The following is a 27,040-nucleotide window of genomic DNA, read 5'->3' on the forward strand; positions in this document are numbered from 1 at the left end:
AGAAAAGACCCAAAAGCTTGTTATAACTATTACTTATTAACTGCAAGCTTGTTACAACTATTAAGTATTGAAAATTTCACCTCAGGAGTTACATTAACAGGCAGTTGACAAAAAAAGAAAAAAAATTTTCACCTTAGGAGTGAAACTGATTTCAGAGTAGAGAATTTTACTTTTCATTTCAAGTGGCTATAAACTAAAAAAGCATTAAGTATATATTTCTACTATAATTAAAAAATTTTAAATGTTTCCTTTAAACAAAAAAATTTGACTATTACACTTCTAGACCCTTTCTAAAGGACCTAAATGGCAAACATTGAGCCTAAAGTACACACGTGTTTCAATACCGACATTTCTACAGAAGTAGCTTTAAAACTGAATTTTGAAAATTGGACTATGAATGCTTCCACTACCAGACTCCTGCATCAAACTCAAAATTAAGAGAAGATGACACACAGGAGCTAATAGAAGCCCCATTCTTAAAAACTCTCTCCTCTCACATACACTCAAGGTTCTCTCAGTAATCCAGTAAAGTAGTGTTGCTTTCCTTTCTCTCACTAACCTCTTATACAAACAGGTAATAGCTACAAGTTTTTCAGCTAATTAGCCTCATAAAAACTATTCCCCATAATCACTCTGCATCACAGAGTTCTTACCAGTTCCCCTGGCAAACTCTCTGGGACAGGCTGAGCTGCTGCCTCAGGTTTGCCAAGAACTCGATAGACAGAGCGCTTGGTCTGTGTCCTTCGAAGTAATCTCTCCTTGTCCATCAGAATATGATCGATCTGAGTCAAGATTGAGCGTTCAAAGGCACCAAAACCCTGCAACAACATTAAGTAGTGTCAGATAATGCAGAAAATCAGTGCTGAAGGCAGCTACATTGGTTTCTCTATCTTTCTGTGTCAGCAGAGAGATAGACAATCATTTTTTCAGGAGAGACTTTCTGTAAAGGACTGAGTTTGTGAGTGGCTATAATTGTTCTTTAAAAAAAAAAAAGTCTTAAGCAGGTCATATCATTTTTCTACACTCGGAGATTAACTTCTGATACTTTAATAATTACTGCTTTGAAATCCACTCCTTTAAAGTATTTGTATTTTCAGCACTTGAACACTTACGAGGCCTCAATTTTAAGAATAAAACATTCTTTCTAATAAAGTTAAAATCCCAAGTCTGAATCGTATAAACCCCAGTGCCAGAAGTTCAGTAGATTTTGCTATAGAAATGAATGATTATCATTACATCATGACAACATCCATATAAATGAGCTGTAGTTCCAATTTCTTAAAACTTCAGGTTTCCACAACCTATCTTACACATACACGCATGCACACACACACTTGCCTTCCCCAGTTTTCCAGAAGCCAGTTTGGTTTTATCGTGCCATTTCTGAAGTGTGCGGTTCCTGTAGACTGTAAAGTCAGCAAAGCGCTTTGCCATGAAGCTGGGATAGTCCTCCATCTCCAGCTTCCTCTTTGCAGGGACCCTTCTTCGTTGCTGCGTCTTCTCTTCTACTAGCTCATCATCTTCACTAGAAATCTCCTCACTAGAAAACCAGTAAGAATACTACGTCCAGTGTAAACAAACATTACTTAAATTTAAAAAAGTAGGCTCACATAAAGGACAGAGAACATTTAGGCCTTACCTGTTCTGTCTCCATTTGAAATAACACCAAGGATATGAGGATGGCTTTTGTTCTTTGAGAAATATTCATGAGATCAATCAAAAACCTGTGTAACTTTTTTTTTTTGAGACAGTCTTGCTCTGTTACCCAGGCTGGAGTGCAGTGGCACGACCTTGGCTCACTGCAACCTCCACTTCTGGGTTCAAGCAATTCTCATGCCTCAGCCTCATGGGTAGCTGGGATTACAGGTGTGTGCAACCATGCCCGACTAATATTTTTTGTATTTTTAGTAAAGATGGGGTTTCACTATGTTGGCCAAGCTGGTTTCAAACTCCTGGCCTCCAGTGATCCACCAGTCTCGGCCTCCCAAAGTGCTGGGAATACAGGCATGAGCCACCATGCCCAGCCTCATGTAACTTTTAAAATGAATAAAAAAAGAACTAGTTTCAAAATATTTTTTAAAAGGTAAGCAAACCATCAAAATAAATGAGGTTTTAAAAGAATTACTAGAAATGTGTATGAACCAGGCCTGTAGTATTATAGGACAGTCTTTAAAAATTAAACATACAATCATATTTCTACAACTTTAATCCCCAAATCAATAAGGGAAATGTATCTCTCTGTAACCAACTGTTAAGGAAAGATGAATAATATTAGTTGAATCAAATACAAGAGAAGCTGAATGTGAAGAAAACTCAAAGCGGTAGGCAACAGAATTAGCGCTAACTTGCAGTACCATCTATGCAACTGCCATGGCAATGTAATACAACCTCCAACTATCTGCCAATTGCACTCACTGGATTACTGACCCCCATAGGTGCTCAACAAATGTGAGCTTCTTTTTTGTCCTACCAACTAGTTCAGTAGATAAAAAATGAAACAAAAGACAAGCTCAAGGGAAAAAAAAGCAAGCAGGTATATAGAGCAGGTGTAAATAAAAAGGGGAAAATCTTCATCAAATGTAATAATTTCCGGGGGAAAAAATAATTATTTTGCTGTTTTCTGAAATTTTTCCATCTTTCACAGTAACAGTTTTTATTCAAAGGAGATGGCTGTGACCAGTGACTCGAATATATGGTATGGGCACAGAATGTTTCATAAACCAACATTAATTAAGCATTAATATTTTAAAAATGTGCTTTTGGCCAAGTGAAGTGGCTCATGCTTATAATTCCAGCACTTTAGGAAGCTGAGGTAGAAGGATGGCTAGAGCCCAGGAGTTTGAGACCAGATAGGGAAACACAGCAAGACCCTGTCTCTACAAAAAAAAAAAAAAAAAAAAAAGGCCAGGCATGGTGGCAAGTGTCTGCAATCTCAGCTATTTGGGAGGCTGAAGCAGGAGGACTGCTTGAGCCCAGGAGTTTGAGGCTGCAGTGAGCTGAGATCATGTCCCTGCACTCCAGCCTGGATGACAGCGTAAGATCCCATCTCTAAAAAAGAAAGTGCTTTTATCTTCTAATTCCAATAGATCTAAAGAGAAGGCAAGTCTTTTGTCTAAGACCACAAAGCACATCAGGTACAACTAAATAGTAAAAATCTAAAATCTAATCACCAACTTACATGCCATCCTGACCACCAGTGAAATATAAGAGACTCTATTTTACTAACATTAATATCTGCCTGAAGAGAACTTGGCTTTCTCCTTCATAAATGATGGGAAACTATCCAAATGAAAAGAAAATAAGCAACTCCATGGTTCTGTTCTCTTACCTTCCCGCATTGGGCTTTGTCCCATCCACTAGATATCTAGTGTCTGGGTACTGGAAAAGCAACTCTTCCTGAAGATCTACCAATGACCTCAACAATGCTTTAAGTGCCTTGTGACCTAGGAAATAAAAGACAGAGAAAGGACAATTAATTATCTACAATTTTCCTAAGTAGGTGATGCCTATAATTCATGACTCCTGAGCAATTCTGGCTGCGGAGAGTGAAGGGAGGTGCAGGATACACACAGGAACTAAATCTCTCTGAAATATTCCCAAATGGAAATAACAACGTTGCCGAACTCACAGGATTGTTGTGAGGAACACGCAAGATCATGCATGTAAGGTGCTTAGAAAAGTGTCTGCAAATAGTAAGAGTCCAATACATTGTCAGCTCTTAAATGTATTAAGTTTGACAAACTCCTCCCCCACCTCTCATTATAACCATTAATTTGTTCCATTGGTGTTAAGTTTCTTAGGTATCTTCCTACAGGTTACCCGCCGACCTCCTGGACTATTCCTTATCAGTCAGCTCCTTGAGCACTTCCTTCTTTTCTCCTAAAGCGTAGGACTTTGTCTAGCCATCCCCACCACCATCACCTTCCGCTTTGCCCCCAGGAGATCTCATGTGCCTTTGGTTTGAGCTGCCACATCCTTCACTCTCTCAACTCATATCCTTATGGAAAAGTTCCTGTTCACATATGAAAACCCAAGCTAATGACTTCCTATTTGCAGTATTGAATTGTATGTTAAAAATTTGGGCATTGAGAATATATTCTCACCAGTTCTCCTTGGAGCCAAGAAGATGCATCTATAATAGAGCTGGTCAAGATTAAGTAGATAGTCTATGGATAAAAACTTTTAGAATAAAAACTGGTCGGCTGGGGGCTGTGGCTCATGCCTATAATCCCAACACTTTGGGAGGCCAAGATGGGTGGATCACAAGGTCAGGAACTTGAGACCAGCCTAGCCAACATGGTGAAACCCCGTCTCTACTTAAAAAAAATACAAAAAAATTAGCTGGGGGTGGTGGTGGATGGTTGTAACCCTAGCTACTTGGGAAGCTGAGGCTGGAGAATTGCTTGAACCCAGGAGGCGGAGGTTGCAGTGAGCCAAGATCACACCACTGCACTCTGGCCTGAACGACAGAGCAAGATTCTGTCTGGAAAAAAACAAAACAAAACAAAACAAAAAAACACTGGTCCTCGGGGAGGACTGCTTGAGTCCAGGAGTTTCAAGACCAGCCTGGGCAACATAGTGAGACCCTAGCTCTAACCAAAAAAAAAAACAAAAAAAATTAGCCAGGCATGGGCCCTGAGGTGGGAAGATCGCTTGAGCCCAGGAGGTTGAGGCTGCAGTGAGCAGTGATCACGGCAATTCAGCCTGAGCAACAGAGTGAAGGTGAGACCCTGTTTCAAAAAAAGAAACCACACACACAGAACAAACCTCATCCTCAGCCAGGCCCAGTGCTTGTGCCTGTAATCTCAGAACTTTGGAGGCCAGGTGCGGTGGCTCACGCCTGTAATCCCAGCACTTTGGGAGGTGGAGGCAGGTGGATCACCTGAGGTCAGGAGATCGAGACCATCCTGGCCAACATGGCAAAACTCCACCTGTACTAAAAGTACAAAAATTAGCTGGGCATGGTGGTGTGCGCCTGTAATCCCAGCTACTTGGAAGGCTGAGGCTGGAGAATCGCTTGAACCTGGGAGGCAGAGAGCTGAGATCATGCCACTTTACTCCAGCCTGGGCAACAGAGTGAGACTCTGTCTCAAAAAATAAAAACGAAACAAAAAAACACTTTGGGAGGCCAGGACAGGATGATTGCTTGGGCACAGGAGTTTGAGTCCAGCCTGGTACCACAGTAAGACTCTGGCTCTATAAAAATTTTTTTTTAAACTAGCTGGTTTTGGTGGTGTGCACTGTAGTCCCAACTACTTGGGAGGCTGAGATGGGAGGATTGCTGGAGCCCAGGAGTTTGAAGTTACAGTGAACTATGATTATGCCACTACACTCCAGCCTGGGCAACAGAGCAAGACGCTGTCTCCAAAATCCCCCCGACAAAAAACAAAACGGGTCCTCTGACAACAGAATTCTTACCTCCTCTATCAGAATAACTCTACTCAAGGGGCTAACTAGACACAGAGTCACCATTTATGTGTTGAAAGCACTCAGACATCTCTCCTATAATCAAACTCTCACATTTCCAGTGACTGCCAGAAAATCTTCATGTGGTTGTTCCATCACTCCTTCACACATACTGTGTCAGAAACAGAACTTTTGTTTTCCTACCTAATACTCTCCCTGTCTGAACCTCTGCGTTGTTTAATGTGTTTTCATAGATCACTCACATTTGGGTGCTCTCATTCTAGAAGTTTAATTGGTTGCTGAATTCTGTGTTTTCCATTCTTACTGTTGCTAATAATTGCCCATTTATCTCTGGCCATGCTTCTATCACTCCTTCCGTCTTTCATTTACGTAACTTTAGTCTCACAAGCATCCCTACTTCCATTCAACAATCCCGATATTCGTATATTTACATTTCACACAAACTGCAGCCCACACAAACTTAGGTTAAATGATTTTTATGTCTTATTCTTTTCCGCTTCTACCCTGTCCAGCATGAGCAGCCTTCTCACTAGTTTATATCCCAACTTTTTCCATCAATAGGCCACCAATACATGAGTTAGATAAGTTCTCCATGTATTTCATACTACAGCATTCTACTTCAGGGTCAGGCCTGGGAACCAACCTACCTGAGAGAATTCCATCTCAGACTAGTCAGAAGGAACTCAATGGTCCAATAACTACTTTGCACTCCTTCAAATAATCTGCACATAAAACTACATAAATATGACATCCTTGTTTAAAATAAGGTCTTTGATTACATCATTTCTAAATTCTGTAATCCTTTATAATCTGCATATCATACCACTTGGGAGAATTTGTAACACATAACTATCACCTAAAAAACTCAAAATGCCTTTGTTCCAAATCAAGATTCTCAACCAGTTGCTCTCTATCTTAAGAAAAAAATCAGTCTGGGAACAGTGGCTCACACCTGTAATCCCAGCACTTTGGGAGGATGAGGCGGGCAAATCACTTGAGGTCAGGAGTTCAAGACCTGCCTGGTCAACATGGTGAAACCCCCGTCTCTACTAAAAATACAAAAAAATCAGCCAGGTGTGGTGGTGCACACCTGTATTCTTAGCTACTCGGGAGGCTGAGGTAGGAGAATCACTTGGACCCGTGAGGTGGAGGTTGCGGTGAGCCGAGACTGCACCACTGCACTCCAGTCTGGGCAACAGAGTGAGACTCCATCTCAAAAAAAAAAAAAACAAAAAAACTAAGGCCTGATGTGGTGGCTGACACCTGTAATCACAGCACTCTGGGAGGCTGAGGTGGGTGAACTACTTGAGACCAGGAGTTCAAGACCAGCCCAGACAATGTAGCGAGACCCTGTCTCTACAAAAATTAGCCAGGTATGGCAGTGTACACCAGTAGTCCTAGCTACTTGGGAGGCTGAGGTGGGAGGATCCCTTGAGCCTGGGAGGTCGAGGCTGCAGTGAGCTGTGATCACGCCACTATACTCCAGCTTGGGTGATAGAACAAGACCCTGTCTCTAACAATATAATTTTTAAAAATTAAAAAAAAAGAAACACTAAAAAAATTTTTCCTAGAAGGAACTTTGAAATAATCAGGCTAAGTGAAATAAGTCAGTTGCAAAAGGAAAAACACTGTATAATTCCAGTTACATGAGGTACTTAAAATAGTTAAATTCATAGAGACAGAAAGTCCAGTAGTAGTTACCAGGGGCTGAGAAGAGGGGAAATGGGGAATTATTGTTTAATGGATACAGAGTTTCAGTTTGGGATCATGAAAAGGTTCTGGAGGTGGGTGGTGGTGATGGTTGTACAACAATGTGAATATCCTTAATGACAATGAACTGTCCACTTAAAATGATAAGCTTTATAAAAAAAAAAACACCTGGACCAGGCGTGGTGGCTCACGCCTGTAATCCCAGTACTCTGGGAGGCTGAGGCAGGCGGTCACCAGGTCAGGAGATGGAGATCATCCTGACTAACACAGTGAAACCCCATCTCTACTAAAAATACAAAAAATTAGCCAGGCGTGGCGGCACATGCCTGTAGTCCTAGCTGCTTGGGAGGCTGAGATGGAAGGATCGCTTGAATCTGGGACAGGGAGGTTGCAGTGAGCCAAGATCATGCCACTGCACTCCAGCCTGGGCAACAGAGCAAGGGTGTCTCAAGGAAAACAAACAAACAAACAAACAAAAAAACTAAAAAAGTCCCCAAACCAGAATATAATAAATAATCCTACCATCCCAGTTCATCTTTGTATAGAAAAGAGTCATCTATAATCCTTCAAACTGAGCCTACTCAAAAACAAACAAACAAAAAACAAAAAAACAACAACAACAAAAATGGGAAAAAACAATGGAATATTATTCAGACTTAAAAAGGAAAAAAATTCTGACATGCTGCAACATGAATAAACCTTGAGGACATTATGCTAAGTAAAATAAGCCAGTTAGGAAAAGACAAATACTATTTCCAATATACGAAGTACCTATGGTAGTCAAAACCATAGAGAGAAAAGCAGAATGGTGGTTACCAGAGGTTGGAGAAAGAGGCAAATGGGGAGTTGTTGTGTAATGGGTTGAGTTTCAGTTTTGCAAGATGAAAAAGTTCTGGAAATTGGTTGTACAACAATGTGAATATATTTAACACTATTAAACTGTACATTTAAAAATGGTTAGTATAGTAAATTTTGTTATATGTTGTGTACCACACAAAAAAATTGAGGCTGGTTACTGTGGCTCACGCCTGTAAACCCAACACTTTGGGAGGCCAAAGGGGAGGATCACTTGAACCCAGGAGTTTGAGACTTGCCTATATAACACAGTGAGACCTTGACTGTACCCCCCCCCCCCCAGAAAAAAAGAAGAAGAAGAAAATCAGCCAGGTGTGGTGGCACATGCTGATAGTCCCTGATACTTGGGAGGCTGAGGTGGGAGGACTGCTTGAGCCCAGAAGTTCGAGGCTGCAGTGACCCATGATCATCCCACTGCACTCAAGTATGGGTAACGAAGCAAGACCCTGTCTCAAAAAAGAAAAAGAAAAAATTAAAAGAACGAGAAGAGCAAAGCGTCTGGCCCTTAATTCCTATAAGTACCATGTGTCCATGATCTAAAAAATAAAATCAAGATCCACCCAGAGAATAAGCTGCAAAGCAGCCTATATTATTTATAGCTACTTGTCCTCAACATACAAGTCAGAATTTGACTCTAACATGTAGCATACCCAAGAATTGTGAAAGTGTCCAACAAAAGACTACAACTTTTAAGGGCCACTTTCAAGTAGCTACACGAGCCTTTTTATTTTGTTCAAGTCAGTTTTTTAAAAATCCATTGCAGATATATTAGGCAGCATATCAATCCAACAACAAAGCAGAGAGCCAATATCAGTAAATCAAAGTGTGCCTTTCTGTTAATACTCTCTCATATGTTCTCATTTTATACACCCCTTCACCCAGTCAGAAAGTAGCCCTGAAGTATTTAGGCTCCATTCAGGGATAGCACTACCATGCATCAAAGTGTCAAGAGACCTGCCAGAGATGAAATCTGCAAACCTGTGCTTCTAACCACCAAAAAAAAAAAGTTTATCAAAGTAAATGTCACCAGTGGCCCAATACCTGGACAACTTCCTATAAAGAGATTTAGAAGACAGAAGGCAATTCTTATTTCTTTGCAATTCCTCCTAGATGGCATGTAAAATCTGAGACAATGAGACAATCCTTTGCTGCAGGTGGTAGGCCTCCTCCAAGCCAGAGCAGACAAGAGTGAGGGAAAGACTCTCTCCCGGAGACTCAAATCCAACAATGAATTCTTCCCAGCCAAAACAAACAAATAAACACCAATTTTTAAAAATCCTCTCTATTATTCATACAAGACTGAATTATAGTTGTTCAACCCTGTGAATAACAAACAGAATGAATCAACAGTTTCTAATTCATCTCTAATTTTTCTCCCAATTATTACAAGAGTTTAAAGTTAAGAAAGGCAGCAAAGATTCATATACTTTCTTCCCTCTCCCTCTTGGCACATGGCCACAGAACAAATGGATACTGTCAAGAATATACATGCTTATTTTACCCTACATGGTCCATTTCCAAAGGTCTTTCCCTTAAGAGGAGATTAAGAAGGACATATGCTTCATCACATTACCAAGATTTAACCTAAGCATCTGGCCACCAGCTTTAGGAATAATTTTCAGTAGAGAATAAATGTAAACAGTACTTTACTGGGGGTTAGGGGCCCTGTATTTTAACCAACATTGTCACTAACTAGTCATGTTATGCTGAATGGACCCATTTAATCTCTCTGAGTGTCAATTTTCTCATTTATAAAATGTGAAAGCCTTTGCTTGTTGATCTCACAGAATAAGGTAAAAATACTAACTGTGCTGTTATATATTAAGGCATTTTAGAATTTTTTAAATGCTGTAAAAACAAGGCATATTACTATCAAAAATCATATTTTACATGGTAAAAATCTTAAGCTCTGGTTGTACTAGGATTGGACAGTATTCACAGACTCCTACATTAGGTATTCATTTATATGCTACCCATATGCAAGCATTCTATATATAAAATGTCACCAATCTAAAAACCATTTTCACATAACAGCTTTATTTTTTTCCCTGATTCATCTAGGCTGTCCAACATAAACAAAACTGTAAGTGAGGAATAAGTTTGAGCATTGACACACAGTTCATTAATTAGATTATAAACCAATAAGTATAATTTCTGGAAATGGTGTGAAGTGAGAACAGGAAGAGTGAGTATATAAAGTAAATAAAGCTTACCTTATCAGTTTTTAAATATCTATACAGTTGTTTTTAAATAAATATACAAACATTACAATTATTTATGTACAAGTACACATAAACTCCCACATTCGTATTACCCCAGATAAATACATTGAATTGGAATTTACAGATTACAAGAGCATTTTTTTCTCCTCTAAAAGTTACTCTAGAACTAGAGCTAAACTATAGGTCAAAATGACACACGATATATTGGCCTGAGAACAATACTTTTCATTCAAATCCACACAAGCCTGCCACTTGCACTAGTCATCCCCGGCAATTAATCCCCCAAGAAAGACGTTTGATTAAATCTTTTCAAGCAAATCCTTTGCTTTGCTTTTGTTAGTTCACTTCTTGTCAACATCTATTAAAATATGCCTTTAATTCTCCCACAATCTTAAAAAACACCGATTCCACTGTCTTCAACTTTAATCAACTGTATGGCCGGCATTTTTCATTTCATAATAATGTGCTGCTTGGAATTCAAGAGGCAGGCTCAGCATCAATCATCTGGTAAGAATTTTTCCACTGCAATAAATATGCAAATGAGGAGAGCCAGTCAGTCGTATTTCAGGCCCGACTTGCTAGTGTTTTAAAAAAGACACAAATTTATTAATTGCCGGTGGCCAGAGGAATCCTATTACTTTGGGCATTGATTACAAAGCTGTGTGAGTGATTATTGTGCAACTCGCGGGCTACCCAGGCATGAGGAAAAATTATTAAAGCAAGGCAGAGATTATCAACTCAGAATAACAATAAGCCTTAACATTTAGGCCCTAACTTCTTCAACAAAGAATTGCATGAAGGCTCCACTGTATCATAATTCCGAATTCTGTCAGTATTACTGTTTGGGCTTGTTCTATATTCCCCAAGCAGAATGGCGTTACCAGTAAGACAGAGGACTGCAGGTTACAAATTCCTCAACATCAACCATTTGGAGAAGTTGCTATCATTTCCAACATATGGCCAACTAGAATTTTTAGATATCCAAGTACATATACACATACACAGGTATGCGTGTATATATATTCAGATTTAGATAAATGTGTGTGCTATTATGAGGACCATTGTTTTAACTGGAATAGTGTGAGGACTTCTGGCCCAGTATGCTGGTGAGTTCTGTAGACTAAAAGTAGTCCACAGATTATTTTATGGTACAAAATAACCACAAGGATAACTTCAAAGCAGAGCGTAGAGACTTATATTCTAAAATCATGAAGGCTAAGCCAAAAGCAAACGTGGGTTTTCGTATCTCAGAGGGCACCACAGCAGAAGGCGTGCGATCTATGGAGGAGTCTACGGAGGAAACAACTTGATAGGCTAATTCTGAATGCAAAGTGTTTTTGTGAGAAACATTCAACCCAAGATATATTAAATCAAATAAGAAAGAGGACTCAGTGGACAAAACTTATTTTTTTCTCTTAAGAGAATGATGTGGGGAATTGGGGGAGTAAGTAGAAGTTGAAATAGGGGAGAGATGAAAAGACATATGATAAAATATATGTTGGGTGAGTCTCCTCATAGAAAGAAACAAAAAGAAAAAAAATTCTTACCATTTTACATTACTGCCACACTAAGTAACATGATAGATAGTGTGCATTTGAGTTCTGTGGAGGGACATCCCACTCAAGCTGTAATTTCTGACCAGGCATGAATTTATAAGGAAGGGGAAAGAACTGCAGAATGTCTTAGGTTTCCCTGAATACTCTCTCAAATACCTTGATGAAGTATGTCAATAAATCCTTAAAAAGCCCTATAGGACACAGCAATCTAGCTGATCAATGTACTTCCTGAAATCTACTACAGTTACCTTCCACTTCACAGTTCCTAGACCACCTCCATCGCTACTGAGCACTTTATCAAAAAGGAAAATTTACTCTCCCCCTTTAAACAGAAAAGAGTAAATGTTCAGAATATGAGGTACTTAAAAACCAAGTTTATTTACAAGTACTGTAATTGTTTAAGCTGTCTTACAGTAGTTACTCAGGGAGAGTGGGGATACTTTCATTTTTTTTTTTTTTTTTTTTTTTTGAGACGGAGTCTGGCTCTGTCGCCCAGACTGGAGTGCAGTGGCCGATCTCTGCTCACCGCAAGCTCCGCCTCCCGGGTTTACGCCATTCTCCTGCCTCAGCCTCCGGAGTAGCTGGGACTACAGGCGCCCGCCACCTCGCCCGGCTAGTTTTTTGTACTTTTTAGTAGAGACGGGGTTTCACCGTGTTAGCCAGGATGGTCTCGATCTCCTGACCTCGTGATCCGCCCGTCTCGGCCTCCCAAAGTGCTGGGATTACAGGCTTGAGCCACCGCGCCCGGCCTTGGATACTTTCATTTTTATTTGATATACTTTTGAACTGTTTGAATATTTTATAAGCATGCATTACTCTTATAATTTAAAATTTTATTAAAATTTAAAATAAACTGTGAAGAAAGGAAACTTATTAAAAATAAAATTAGAACCACAATCCAAGTAACCCCCTCTGATTTTTAAGAAGTCTGACTCTTTCATATTATAACATCTTTAAAAAAACAGCCTCTGCTGTAGTGAAACTGTCTCTAACCAAATGCCCAAAATCTCTCTATATAGTATGGGTCTGAAAAAAACTGATGAAAATGGAGATTCAGAAAATACCTTTCTAAAACAGAGATTCCATGCAGAATTAATTAGTCCTCTCTCAGGATCCTTCATATCATTATAACACTTACCCATTTTGTACTGAGAGTCTGATTTCACCACCTTAAAGCTGCTTCAGGGCAGCTTCAGCCTGTCATCCAGCATCCAACACATCACCTGGGCCATAAAAGGTATTCTACAAATGTTTTCTTCATTTAGAGAGATGTTGCCTAAGTCGCACGGCAGAATATGATCACACTACCACTTCCAAATCTAAATGTTGACAAGCAAACAAAATGTAGACTACATACTTCCTAACTTTAATATCAACTATGTATCTTCAACAAACTGACCTTTTGTTAAGTAAGTAGTCAAACAACATTTTCTTTATTTTAATATACCAACTATAAGACAATCGGGCTACTCCTGATTATCTTATAGTGTCTCAAAGCCATTTTGCCAGACAGGAATTGAAAAACAAAAACAATTAGCAATTTTTGCTAGGCATATTACAATGCATTCTCCTAAAAATTCAGTAATTACCATCGCTTAAATGGAAACACTGAGACTCAGAAAATAAAAGATTGTTTTAATTGTGTTTCTTTTAATACTAGTAAGGCTAAGGGTTGTTTATTCTCCAACTCAAAATGAAACACTTTGAGAGGCGGTGTTTATGTAAAAACACTTAAATGATGCTTTAAAAGCAGCTTCCCTATAACTACACCTTACTATGAGCTCCTTGAGAGCAGAAACTGTTAACTATTCACCTGGGTATGTTTGGTGTTGGCAAATGTTATTGAATGAATAACTGAAAAAAAAAAATCCTAATATCTTCCTTGGTATGTACTTTTTACATGTGCATTTCAAGTCTTCAAAGAACTAACTGTATGTATAGTACTGTCTTTATTCACAAAATCCTTTCAAGAAGAGGAAAACAAATACTGTGGCCCAAGTGCTATATCCTTAAAAGATTGTACTATCAGTATTCAGATTAATAGTTAATACTCAGTAAGGACCTGCTAAGTACCACACACTCGCCTAAGCACTTTATATGTATTCATTCATTTAAGTCCTCATAACAATCCTTTGAGGTAGATACTATTATTGCATCACCATTTTACAGATACAGAAATTGAAACACTACTATAAGCTTAAAAAACAATTCCACAGTTTTCATTTTCTAGATCAATGTACCCTTGAGGGTTATGTATCAAAACTATCTGGGAAACAGAGTGTAATGAAATTTTCAATTACTAAAAAAATGACAAAACTTCCCTCCCCAATACCATCACACGATAAAAAACACTAGTGAGATTCTGTTAAAATGTCATGTCCAAATTTGATTCCCACACTTGAAAAAACAAAGCGGAGAAACTAAAGGAAGCCCACATCACATGGATGGAAAGCAGGTCCAGTAAGGCAAGATAAAGCAATAATTGCTGAATTTGAAAGAAGAATGTTAACAAATGGATTAAATTCAAATGCCCACATACATCAGAGAAGATGCTTAGCCTTACTAATAAAAATAATTTTTTAAAGGAAAACTTAAAACAATGGGATATTTTTCTGATAATGCTTGATGCTGGCAAGGACGTGTGGGAAGGGGCACTCTGCGAACACAACTGATGAGTTTAGTTAGCGTGACATAGCCAGAAAGCAATCTGGCAAAATGTATCAAAGTTTTACACATGCCCAGTCCCTGACCCTACTATTCTTCTAGAAACTAACCCTCAGGAAATAATTGTAAAGCAAAGAGGTAGGTACAATAATGTTATTTTCAGCATTGTTTATAACAGGTAGAAACTGCAAACATCTTAAGTGTCCATTTATAGGGAACTACTTAAATTAATTTTAGTTTAGCCAGGTAACTTTTTGTGCAGCTGTTGAAAAGGATTAGTATAAAATGGAATTTGGCTTAAGTAAACCGAACCATAAAAAACTTTTTTGGGATAAACAAAGTAATCTGAATATGAAGTACACATACAGTACTAGGAATATTAATTTAGTTAGGTGAGATGACAGTGTTACTAAGAGACATCCTCATTTTTTAGAGCCATAAACAGAAATATTTAGAGGCAAATGGCACGATGATTGTAATTTACTTTAAAACACTTAAAAATTTTTAAAAAAACAAATATAATGAACATTAATTTTAAAGAAAAAAAAAGTAGACCTGCAGGCATTGACATGGGAAGATGTAAAGCATGATTTCATTTATGTTTTGAAAAAAGTTTATATTGACATAAAGTATCTGGAAGACAGATAGATTATTTAAAATGGTTATCTCTAGAGGACACTTTTATGAGTAGGAAAAAGAATACTTTCACAATCTACGTTACATATTTCATTAAGTATTGTTTGGTGAGCGGGGAGGAATACTCAGTATTGTCTGAAAGAAAATAACATTTCACAACAAACAAGCTTTAATTTTATTATTTTTTAAGGCAATTAAGATTAAACTTCAACAATACAAAGAGGTCTTCTGAGGTAGATATAATTCCAGAAAATCAAACAAGAAGAAACAGATTAAAGTAAAAATAGGAGAATTAGAGTGGCATTAAAGTTGACAGACAAGGACATCATCTATCCCTAGAACCAGTTCAAAATTTTCCCTGTTTGATTCACAAAAGAAATAGCAAGGACCAATAAATGTAAGGGAGCAAAACTGTTTATCTTCATTAAACACTGGGAAATGTAAATTAAAATAACAGATACCATTTCCCAGATACCACCTGTCAAAGTGACAAAGATGAAACAAAATCATTATATCTGATGTTGACAAGGATAAGGAAAACTGACTCATATAAAAAGGCGAAAATGTACAAATACAACTTTTCTGGAAGGCAACTTGGCCATATAGATAAAAAGCCTTAAAATTTTGCATATTCTTAGAAAATGTAGTAATTCCACATTTAGAAATTTATGCAACAAAGTAAGCATGCATATGAGTAAAGACTTACTAATAATGATGTTTACTACATTATTTATAAAAATGAAAACCTGGAAACAATCCAAATGTACAACAATAAAGAACTGGTTAAACTATCCGCATAATGGAAACTCTATGCTATCATTACAAATAATGCTATAGAACGATATTTAAAGACAGGGAAACATATTCATAATCTGTTAAATAGAAAGAAATGAATTGCAAAACAAATTACAGAATACGGTCCCATTTTGTTCTAAGTACATACCCACTGAGAAAAAAACCTAGAAAAGATATTTACTATGTACCAAAATATTAAAAATACTTAACTCTTAGCTGCTAGGATTAGGGAAGAAATATTTCCTTAATTTTGCTTGGCTATTTTCTTTTTTTTCTTTTCTTCCTTTCTTTTTTTTTTTTTTTTTTTTTTTTTTTTTTTTGAGACGGACTCTCACTCTGTCGCCCAGGCTGCAGTGCAGTGGCACAATCTCAGCTCACTGCAACCTCCACCTCCCAGGTTCAAGTGATTCTTCTGCCTCAGCCTCCTGAGGCGGGGATTACAGGCATGCACCCCCACGCCCAGCTAATTTCTGTATTTTTAGTAGAGACAGGGTTTCACCATGTTGGCCATGCTGGTCTCAAACTCTTAACATATGGTGATCCACCTGCCTCAGCCTCCCAAAGGTCTGGGATTATAGGCGTAAGCCACTGGGCCCAGCCTGCTTGGCTATTTTCTAAATTTTATACAATGAATACATATTATACATTTATAATTTATCATAAGAAAAAAGCCATTACTTATCACCTAAAAAATGGTCTTACCTGCCTAAAGGAGAAGGAACTAGATCAGCTGACCCCCTGAAAGTCTAACTCTTACTGAATGAAACAGCATCCAGGACATAGCATCTTTAGAAAAACTGAAGGACATGTCTACTTCTTGTGCTCTAAGCCTTCTGTCCTACAACAAATTCATCTCCATATTTCTCCTGCCTTAATTGCTTTAAGCTGTGACATTTTATTCCATATCTATGTTTCCTCATACTTTCTTTGAAAAGAGGAGAAGACCCTCAGATGAAAGAGTTAAGTTAAACCATATGCGTAGTGATTGGGCAGTGTGGCCAAGAGCAACGTTTCTGAGGCACAGCAGACCTCAGTTTCTACACTGGATTTGCCTGTCACCAATCGTGTGACCGAAAAAACAGCTAGCTAACCTTTCTAAGCCTTGATTTCCTCATCTGCACAACACAGTTACTAGAGCCTACTGCACAGGCTGCTGTGAGAGCTAAATGAGACCTTTGTACAGGATTAATACAGTACATGGGAAGTGGTGCACAATTAACAATAGGAGGTTTTTGGTATTTTTGAGTATACTGGCATCTAGCATTGTATTTGCACAATAAAAACACCAAGAGAGAAGAAAATTAATTCCTATTCTCAAAATGTCATCTTTTTTTCTTTCTTTTTACTCATGTTATTCTATCTTGTGCGTCTGACTAGGGACACCAGAAATGCTTTTTAACCTGTTGAGTTAGCTGGGCACAGTGGCTCATGCCTGTAATCCCAGCACTTTGGGAGGCCGAGGTGGGCGGATCACAAGGTCAGGAGTTCGAGACCAGCCTGGCCAATATGGTGAAACTCTGTCTCTACTAAAAATACAAAAATTAGCCAGGCGTGGTGGCAGGCGCCTGTAGTCCCAGCTACTCTGGAAGCTGAGGCAGGAGAACTGCTTGAACCTGGAGAGGCGGAAGTTGCAGTGTGCAGAGATCATGCCACGGCACTCCAGCCTAGGCCACAGAGCGAGACTCTGTCTCAAAAAAGAAAGAAAAGAAAGAAAAAATTTGTTGAGTTAAATTAAGTCACCCTTGACCTTGCCCTTGCCCTCAACCCTCACCACTGTTGACATATGTGTAGCATACACTATGCCTCATCTTTAGCATGTAAGAATCCTTAAGAGATTGTCTGAGCAGCTTCTTCAACTGTAAACATTTTCCTTGTTATGAAACTGGGAACAGCTGGTATAAATTTCTTAAAATAGTAGCCTTTTAGATTTTTTTCAGAGGCAAATTTACTCAACTGTCCCAAGAAAAATAGGAACTGGTAGATTTGAGATTAAACACCAAGCAAAACAATTAACACTACATGAAAGGCATTAAAAATTACCAAAGAACTCAAGCTGAAGTTAAGTGTGTCCATGTATAACAAACTCTCAAAGCAGGTCACATGAGCAAACTTATTTGGGGACAGGTTATAAATATAACAATTATGATCATCAAGAAATAATTATGTCTCAAGGTGTCATGATATATAGACTTTCTCTAAGATAATTCTTTTTTTTTTAAGAGGCAGGGTCTCACTCTGCTGCCCAAGCTGGAGTACAGTGGCATGATTATTGCTCACTGCAGCCTCGAATTCCTGGGTTCAAGCAATCTTCTAACCTCAGTCTCCCAAGCAGCTAGGACTACAGGTGCATGTGTGCCACCTTGCCTGCCACACAATTCAAAAGTAACATTATAGCCTGGGTTACGTCTTTTATTCCTCACCCCCACCATCCCCAGCATCCTCTCCTTGTCAAACTGCCATTCAAATTTCACAGAAGAAAACATAAGTGGAGGAAAATACATACATATTAAAATACCTGGAAATTGTTAGTAATGTTTTCTCTGAGAAGCAGATGTAGGAATTTGGAAAACTAGGAGAGCTTTTACTTTTTCCTTTATATACATCTATACTATTTACATTTTTTTCACAGTGAAGATGTACTGCTGTATATACATTTTAACATAATTAATAGAAGAACATATGGACAAATTAAACTAAGTCCCATAAAACCCTTAGCAAGTTTCATAAATACCAGGCGGAAAAAATGTCTCCATTATTTTGGAAAATGCTCTGCAGCTTCTCGTGATACTTTTAGGGATACACTAGCTAGTATTGGGAAAATACATTATGAGTAGATAAGCATTAGCGATGGTTAAAACTGGAAAGGAGAAACCTGCTGAACTGTTGATCTGATTTCATGCTTCCAACTGCTTTTTACACTCTCCTACATATCAAGATGAAGACCACCACTGGCTTAGACAAAGGCTTCCAAAAGAAATGATAACAATCCAAATACTCTTGAAAAGTCATTTCGGCCAGGCGCGGTGGCTCAAGCCTGTAATCCCAGCACTTTGGGAGGCCGAGACGGGTGGATCACGAGGTCAGGAGATCAAGACCATCCTGGCTAACAAGGTGAAACCCCGTCTCTACTAAAAAATACAAAAAACTAGCTGGGCGAGGTGGCGGGCACCTGTAGTCCCAGCTACTCGGGAGGCTGAGGCAGGAGAATGGCCTAAACCCGGGAGGCGGAGCTTGCAGTGAGCTGAGATCCGGCCACTGCACTCCAGCCTGGGCGACACAGCGAGACTCCGTCTCAAAAAAAAAAAAAGTCATTTCATGCAAAAGCAACTGAACAGGAATATTACAGAACAGTTGTTTGACATAAGCATAGGGTTATACTTGTCTCCATTTCTGGGATTATCTGGGTTATGAAAGGCAACTTCATTTATCAGTACAACCACTATTATCAAGGGGGGAAAATCTACAAATTCAGAATATAGAGAATTACAACTCAACATTATTATACCTTTTAAAATACATTTAGCCAAGTAGGGGCCACCCCATAAACGTTATATGTCTTCTAGGAAAATGTTTTCCTTTAAACAAAGGATTTACTTTCTACTTTTTCACCAGAGCCCCCTCTTTTGAATAATTTCTTCCTATTTTGGTACAATGTATCCTTAAGGAGTTTCAATGAGTTGTGAAATAATTGTTACTCATAAGCAAAAGGAAAGAAAAAAAAAAAAGAAAGAAGAAAGAAAGAGAAAGCAGGATTAACTGCAATTGCCCCTACAACTGAGAAACTTGCATCTTGCACTTTCACCATGTAAATAATGCACAGATCCTGCGGGAACATGCCAAACACCAGGATTCTTAATTAATGGAGCTCTTTAATGTGCAAATCAGGAACAAATTGCAAGTTCTGACTTGCATTGATTATGAAAACATTAATTGAATGAGCAAGACCCTAAAAAAGACAGAATCCCAAGTCTTCCAAGAGACAGAAAGAATACAAAGCTCTGGAAACCACACAAGTCTGACCGATGTCTAAAATGTAAACCTAAAACTGAGTGTTCTCACTACTACACAATGAATTAAAAAACGAGAAACAAACAAAAACCCCCAACAGTTTCATCAGACAGCAATCACGATAAATGCATCTATTACATTACCATCTTGCATTAAGAAAAAAAAAAAAAAAGAATGTTTACTCCAGAAGCTTACAGACACTGCTTTAACAGGGAAAAAAACAACATTTTCTATACACACATACTTATATGTATATAGGTGTAACAAAACAATGCTGTCTCTTTAAAAAAAATTCATCCTATATAAATTATAGCCATAAACTTTTCCTGCAGTGCAGCCTAATTAATTCTTGTTCTATACACAAAGGGAAATGCTGGGTGACAAATGGGTGTGAAGCCAGAAAGCTGCCAGGTCTGCAAAACATTTTCTACTTCAATTTATAAGCAATTTTGCAGTAAATCATCAACCAGAACCTGGAATCTCAGGAATCTCTGAGTGTCCAAACCACATTATATCACTTATCAAAGAGAGAAGCAAAAAGAGTTTAAAGACATCTCATTTTTCAGTTCTAACCCACATCAAAATCTAGAAGCTCTGTGTAATCTATTATTCTCTTCTGGGTAAGGTTTTAGTACCAAGGATATATATTTCAAGCAAAAATGACACTATAGGTTGATGTAGCCCATTCCTCTATCCCTAGAAGTACTGTATCCCCCCGTTACCGTAAGAAATATTCCCAGAGTTATCTGGGAATAAGCACACATATACCCCCTCCCTCAATCCAAGCAAAACGTACACAATAATCAAGCCAGGCTGAAGGGTTCAACAGTGAGCCACTGTGGAAAACAGGTGGAAAATACTCCAAGGAAACAAGATTAGTGGAGAGGAAAATAGAAACTCATAGAAAACAAAGAAGAAAGCTGGGCTGCCTCTTTGTACTCAGACCTTTCTCCCATCCCTAACCCATGGTAGCCACTGATCTATCCCAATAATTTTACCTTTTCCAGAATGTCATATAAATGGAATTTCCAAGTATATAACCTTTTGAGGCTGGCATATTTCACTTAGTATAATACCCTTGAGGTTCATCCATGTTTTTGCCTGTATCACTAGTTTATTCCCTTTTATTGCTGACTAATGTACAATTTGTTGTACATTTGGACATTTGGGCTGTTTTCAGTTTTTGGTGGTTATAAATAATGCTGCTATGAATATGCATGTACAAGACTTTGTGTGAAAGTATGTCTTCATTTCTCTATGGCAGATATCTAAGAGAGGGACTATGGGATGAGGCTCATATGATGAATATACGTTTAGCTTTATTTAAAAACTGCCAAACTGTTTTTCCAAAGTGGCTGTACTATTTTGCATTCCCATCAGCAATGTACGAAAGTTCCAGCTGCTCTACATTCTTGTCAGCACTTGGTGTTGTCAGGTGTGTATTTGTATTTGGCCTAACAGGTATGTAGAGGTATCTCCTTGTGGTTTTAATTTGCATCTCACCAAACATTAAAGATTAAGTTAAATATCTTTTCATGTGCTTATTTGCCATCATATATTGTCTTTGGTAAAGTGTCCAAATCTTTTGCCCATTTTTTTTTTTTGAATGGATATTTTTGTTATTGAGTTTTGAGAGTTCTTTATACACTCTGGACACAAGCTGATTGCTAATTATGTGATTTGTAAACATTTCTTCTTCGTCTGTAGCTTATCTTTTCATTACTTTAACATATCTTTCACAGAGCAAAATATTTTATTTCTGATTTAGCCCAATTATCAATTTTTTCTTTTATGGATTATGTTTTTGATATTGTATTTAAAAACTCTTTGCCTAACCCATGTATTTTTCAAAACACTTTATGATTTATGTTTAAGTCAATATAAATTGATTGTCTTGTGTTAATTTTTGTATCAAGTATGAGGTACAGGTTGAAGTTCATTTTTTTCCACAAATGAGTGCACAACTGTCCCAGAACCATTTGTTGAAAAGACTATCCAGGCCGAGAATGGTGGCACATGCCTGCAATCTCAGCACTTTGGGAGGCCAAAGTGGGAGGGCAGGAGTTCGAGACCAGCCTGGGTAACGTAGCAAGACCTCATCTCTAAGAAAAATAAAGAAAATTTAGCAGGCCATGATAGCATACACCTGTAGTCCCAGCTACTCAGGAGGCTAGGGTGGGAAGATTGCATGAGCCAGGAGCTCAATGCTGCAGTGAGCCACTGCACTTCAGCCTCCACAAAACAGGAAGACTCTGTCTCTTAAAAAAAAAAAAAGAAAGAAAAAGAAATAAACCATCCATTCTCCACTGGCTTGACTTGGCACCTTTAAAAGTAAACTGCCCATTATCTGTATGAATTTATTTCAGAACTCTCTATTCTATTCCACTGATTAAAGTAACTTTTTAAAAATATAACTTTTAAAAGGAGTAAACCCACAAAAGAAAGGCGAAGAATGAGACAGGATAGCAACTCAGTTCTGTAACCTACCTATACAATTATTAGAATGTTTAAAATTAAGAACATACCACATTATGAGGAAGTGGAGCAACTAGAAATCTTACACACTGCTGGTGGGACTGTAAAATGGTATAACCACTTTGGAAAATAGCTTGGCAGTTTTGGGAGTTAAACATGCATTTACCATGCAACTCAGCCATTCTATTCTTAGCTACCTAAGAGAAATGAAAGTCTATGTCCATATAAAAACATCAATACAAATGTTTGTAGCAGATTTATTTGTAATAGCCAAAAACTGGAAACAAAACAAATTGTGGTACGCCCATACAACAGGATACTACTCAGCAAAAAAAGGCAATGAACTACTGACACATGAAAAAATATGGAAGATGCTCAAAATAATGATGCTGAGTAAAAGCCAGACTAAAAAGGATACAAACTGTATAATTCCATTTATATAGAATTCTACAAAATGCAAACTAACCTATAGTGACAGCAGATTTAGTGGTTGCCTAGGGACAAACAGGGAAGGCCAGGAGGGGAAGATTATAAAGAGGCTGGGGAAACTTCTAAAGATGAGGAATATGTTCATTATCTTGACTGGTGATGGTTTCCCGGGTGTATACAAATGTCAAATTGCACACTGGACATATGGGCAATTTATTATGTCAATTACATCTCAACAAACCAGTTTTTGAAAAAGCAAATGGACAAATAATAACTGACTTAGATAACCCAAGCAAGATGACTAGGGTGCTAGCAATGAAGAATCAGATGCAACCTCACTTACAGTCCAGAAACAGAATGCAGAGGATTCAGGAACTGGCAGTGCCCAGCACTTCTAGAAAAGGAGATCAAAGCAGGCCTAAAAACAACTGGAGCACTTAAAATATCGTATCTTCTTACTTAGGCAAAATTTAGAGGTTTATCGTTGAAGAGAATTAAAGAGACGGTCTCTGTACAGGGAGATTCCAGACCATAGTTGAGGGCAAAGGAGTAATATTGAAAACAGGGGGACTAAGCTGAAGCTTACAGACGAATGCCGAGATCTGCAAGCCTACTCACCTCCTAGAGTGTTGGCCACCAGGCAGGAAACTGGAAGTCCTCTAGATTTTGATCTCATAAAGAGCAAAAATCTAAAGATACTGCCATTGGGAGTTCTCCCAAGATGGCGCAGATAGATTGCTTTACAATGGAGACCACAGACAAAGCCCCATCCAACAAACAAGTTCCCCAACAACTTTTTGGTATGATACACTTAAAAATCAACAGAGAGCTCAGAGGATCACCAAAAATCCAAGAAAAACATGTAACATGTTATATAGGAGTCAAAGCAAAAGCAACAAACAAACAAACAGACAAAGCAGCTTGGAGGAAACAGACTATGCAGGAAGAACACATACAAAAATACATAGGCCAGGCGCTGGGGCTCACATCCGTAACGTCAGCACTTTGGGAGGCTGAGGCAGAAGCATCACTTGACCACTTGAAGCCAGGAGTTCAAGACCAGCCTGGGCAACACAGTAAGATGTCATCCCTACTAAAAATAAAAAATAGCCAGGGGAGGATGGCATGCACCTGTAGTCCTAGCTACTCAGGAGGCTAAGGCGGGAAGATAACCTGAGCCCAGGAGTTTGAGGCTGCAGTGAGCTATGATCACACTACTGTACTCCAGCCTAGGTGACAGAGTGGGACCTTGTCTCGAAAAAAGAAAAAAGAAAAAAACCCAAACAGTAAATAAAATAAAATAAAATAAAATAAAATAAAAATATGATAGAAAAGGCCACGCACAGTGGCTCACGCCTGTAATCCCAGTGCTTTGGGAAGCCAAGGAAGGTAGATACCTGAGCTCAGGAAGATACCCAAGCTCAGGTATTCGAGACAAGTGTGGCCAATGCAGCAAAACCTCATCTCTACAAAATCTACAAAAAATTAGCCAGGTGTGGTGGTGTGCACCTGTAGTCCCAGCTACTTGTAGGGCCGATGCAGGTGGATTGCTTGAGCCCAGGAGGCCAAGGCTGCAGTGAGTCGAGATTGAGCCACTGCACTCAAGCCTGGGTGACAAAGTCAGAGCCTATCTCAAAAAAAAAAAAAGAAGAGAAAAAAGAAAAGAAAAGAAAAAAAAGAAGAAATTTTAAAAACTCAATAGAGAGTACTGAAAATAAAGCTGAGGAAATGTCTTAGAGAGGGAAGGATGAAAAATTGAAGAGAAAAAGAATCACAGAAACAGTCTGATGCCAAATAACAGGACTTCCAGAAAGAGAGAGGAGAGAGAGAAAGGAAACACAGGGGAGAAAGTAAAAAACAAAATAATTTCAAGAGGATTTTCTAGGACTGAAAGACATGAATTTCTAGATTGAAAAGGCCCTCCAAGTGCTCCGGACAACAGACAAAAACAGATCTATTCTATGGTACATCATTATGAAATTTCAGAATTCTGTGGACAAAGTTTCCAAAAAGTTTCCAAAAAGGGGAAAAAAAAAAAAAAAAAAAAAAAAAAAAGCAAGGTCTAGAATCAGAACAACTTCTGGCTTACCAATTGCAACTTTAGAAGCTGAAATACAATGTAACATTCTATAGAATTCGATATACAAAGGATCAATTGTGATGACAGAATAAAGGTATTTTCAGACAACTGAAATCTAAAAATATTTACCTCCCACACACCCCTTCTCAGCAAGCTATGAGAGGATGTGCAACAAAAATTGGAAGTAGCCAAGAAAGACTCTGGAATAGGAGATCCACAGAAGCAAGAAGCTAAGGTAACCCCCAGTATGATGGTGACGGCAGATCCCAGCATGACAGCTGGATACCTGAGAAGGTAAACAGGCCAGATGAGAGCAGGTCAAAAAGCTCTGGGAGGGACTTCTTAAGGAACATCAACTGGCATAATATTTGATGCAACTTAAGACTTGAGAAGAGATTTAGCTAACTGGAGAAAAGTTTGGGCTTGACTTACTACACAGAAACTCAACAAACAAAAATTTAACAATTAACTCTAGAAAACAAAACAATGTGTGGGAAAGGAAAATAATCATTATTTATTACGTGGCTCAGCTGTGAAAAGTGTTTATAGACATAATAATGTAAATACTGAACACTGATCTAACCAAACTACAGTATAACCACAAAGGGGAAATTAACAACATAACCAGAAAGTATGCATGAGTGTAGCAGGAATAAGAGCTAAATCTTCATTATTATAAAGGGGAGTCAACAGGTAATGCCTAAAACTGAAAACTCAAGTAGAAACAAACTATGTTAATTAGAAAAATCCACTGATTCAAAACAAAAACAAAACAAAAGTACAACAAAATAACTTAAAATATAATTGTTGCTTCAGGAGAAATGGTTATGGCACAGCCACTATACACACAAGCAGCAGACTACTGGTTTTCATAACAAGCTTCCTAGAATTATCTGACTCTTTAAATTGTATATATGTATTGGATACAAAGTTTAAAAGGAGGGCACAGCGGCTCATGCCTGTAATCTCAGCACTTTGGGAGGCCAGGGCAGGAGGATCACTTGAGGCCAGGAGTTTGAGATCAGCCTGGGCAACATGGTAGGCAACCCCATCTCTACCTTCTCCCCTCCCCCACAAAAAAGGGAAAATGTCCAAGACAAACAAAAAATCTGGTTGAGACAGGAACAATTCCAGGAATTAAAATGACTCTACAACAACAACAAAAAAACTTTAAATTTACATAATATACTCTTATTAGTTATACAGAAAAGGAACATTCAGGAATCAAAAGACCCCTTAAAGACTAAAAATATGATTTAAAAAGAAAACTTCAGGCTGGGCACGGCAGTTCACACCTGTAATCCCAGCATTTTGGGAGGCTGAGGCAGGAGGATCACTTGAGCCCAGGAGCTCAAGAACCAGCTTGGGCAACATAGTGAGACCTCATCTCTATTAAAAATTTTTTAAAAATTTGTCAGGCATGGTGGCACACACCTGTAGTCCCAGTTACTTGGGAGGCTGAGGCAGGAGCATCTCTTGACCCCAGGAGTTCAAGGCTGCAGTGAGTTAGTTATGATCACATCACTACACTCCAGCCTGGGCAACACAGCAAGGCCCTGCCATAAAATAAAATAAAATAAAATAAAATATGAACTTAGCAGCTTAAAAATAACTTAAAAATTAATTTTAAAAAATCTGGAAATCAGCTTCAAAAATCTTTCAGAACATAAACACGGTAAAATCATAAAAAGATGGAAAATGAAAAATAACACATAAGAGACACAACATTAATCCAGGCTTAAAATCTAAGAGAACAGAGAAAATGAAACGAAGAAAATTATTAAAGAAATATTAGAAAAGATATTCCCAAAACTGAAGGACCCCAGTCTTCATACTTACTAAGGTAAATGTTTAGCATAATAAAAATGACCCATACTTAGACATCTCTTCAGGTAATTTCAGAAAATCAAGAATAAAGACAAATTCTGCAAGACCCCATCTCTACACTGCAAGACCCCATCTCTACAAAAGAGAAAAAAGAAAAAAATTAGCTGGACGTGGTGGCATGCACCTGAGGCCCAGCTACTTGGGAGGCTGAAGTGGGAGGATCACTTGAGCCCAAGAGTTTGAGGCTGCAGTGAGCCACGATTGCACCACTGCACTCCAGCCTGGGCAAGAGATGAAGGCCCTCTCTCAATAAAAAATAAAAATACAAGAAAAAATAACCAAGAGAAGATCCCAAA

At 38.4% G+C, this 27,040-nt stretch overlaps 1 protein-coding gene across 1 annotated transcript in view; it reads right to left on the reverse strand.

The window, feature by feature from the left end:
- AATF (apoptosis antagonizing transcription factor) overlaps positions 1–27,040 on the reverse strand; it is a 111,164-nt gene that overhangs the window by 66,990 nt on the left and 17,134 nt on the right. Inside the window, exons 5-7 of the mRNA XM_008011173.3 lie at positions 3,329–3,443; positions 1,339–1,540; positions 654–818 (exon numbers count right to left, since the gene is read on the reverse strand). Of these exons, the coding sequence (XP_008009364.3) occupies positions 654–818; positions 1,339–1,540; positions 3,329–3,443 (482 nt within the window). The remainder of the gene's footprint in view (positions 1–653; positions 819–1,338; positions 1,541–3,328; positions 3,444–27,040) is intronic.

This window comes from Chlorocebus sabaeus, chromosome 16 (assembly GCF_047675955.1).
Source record: "Chlorocebus sabaeus isolate Y175 chromosome 16, mChlSab1.0.hap1, whole genome shotgun sequence".
Lineage (NCBI taxonomy): Eukaryota > Metazoa > Chordata > Mammalia > Primates > Cercopithecidae > Chlorocebus > Chlorocebus sabaeus.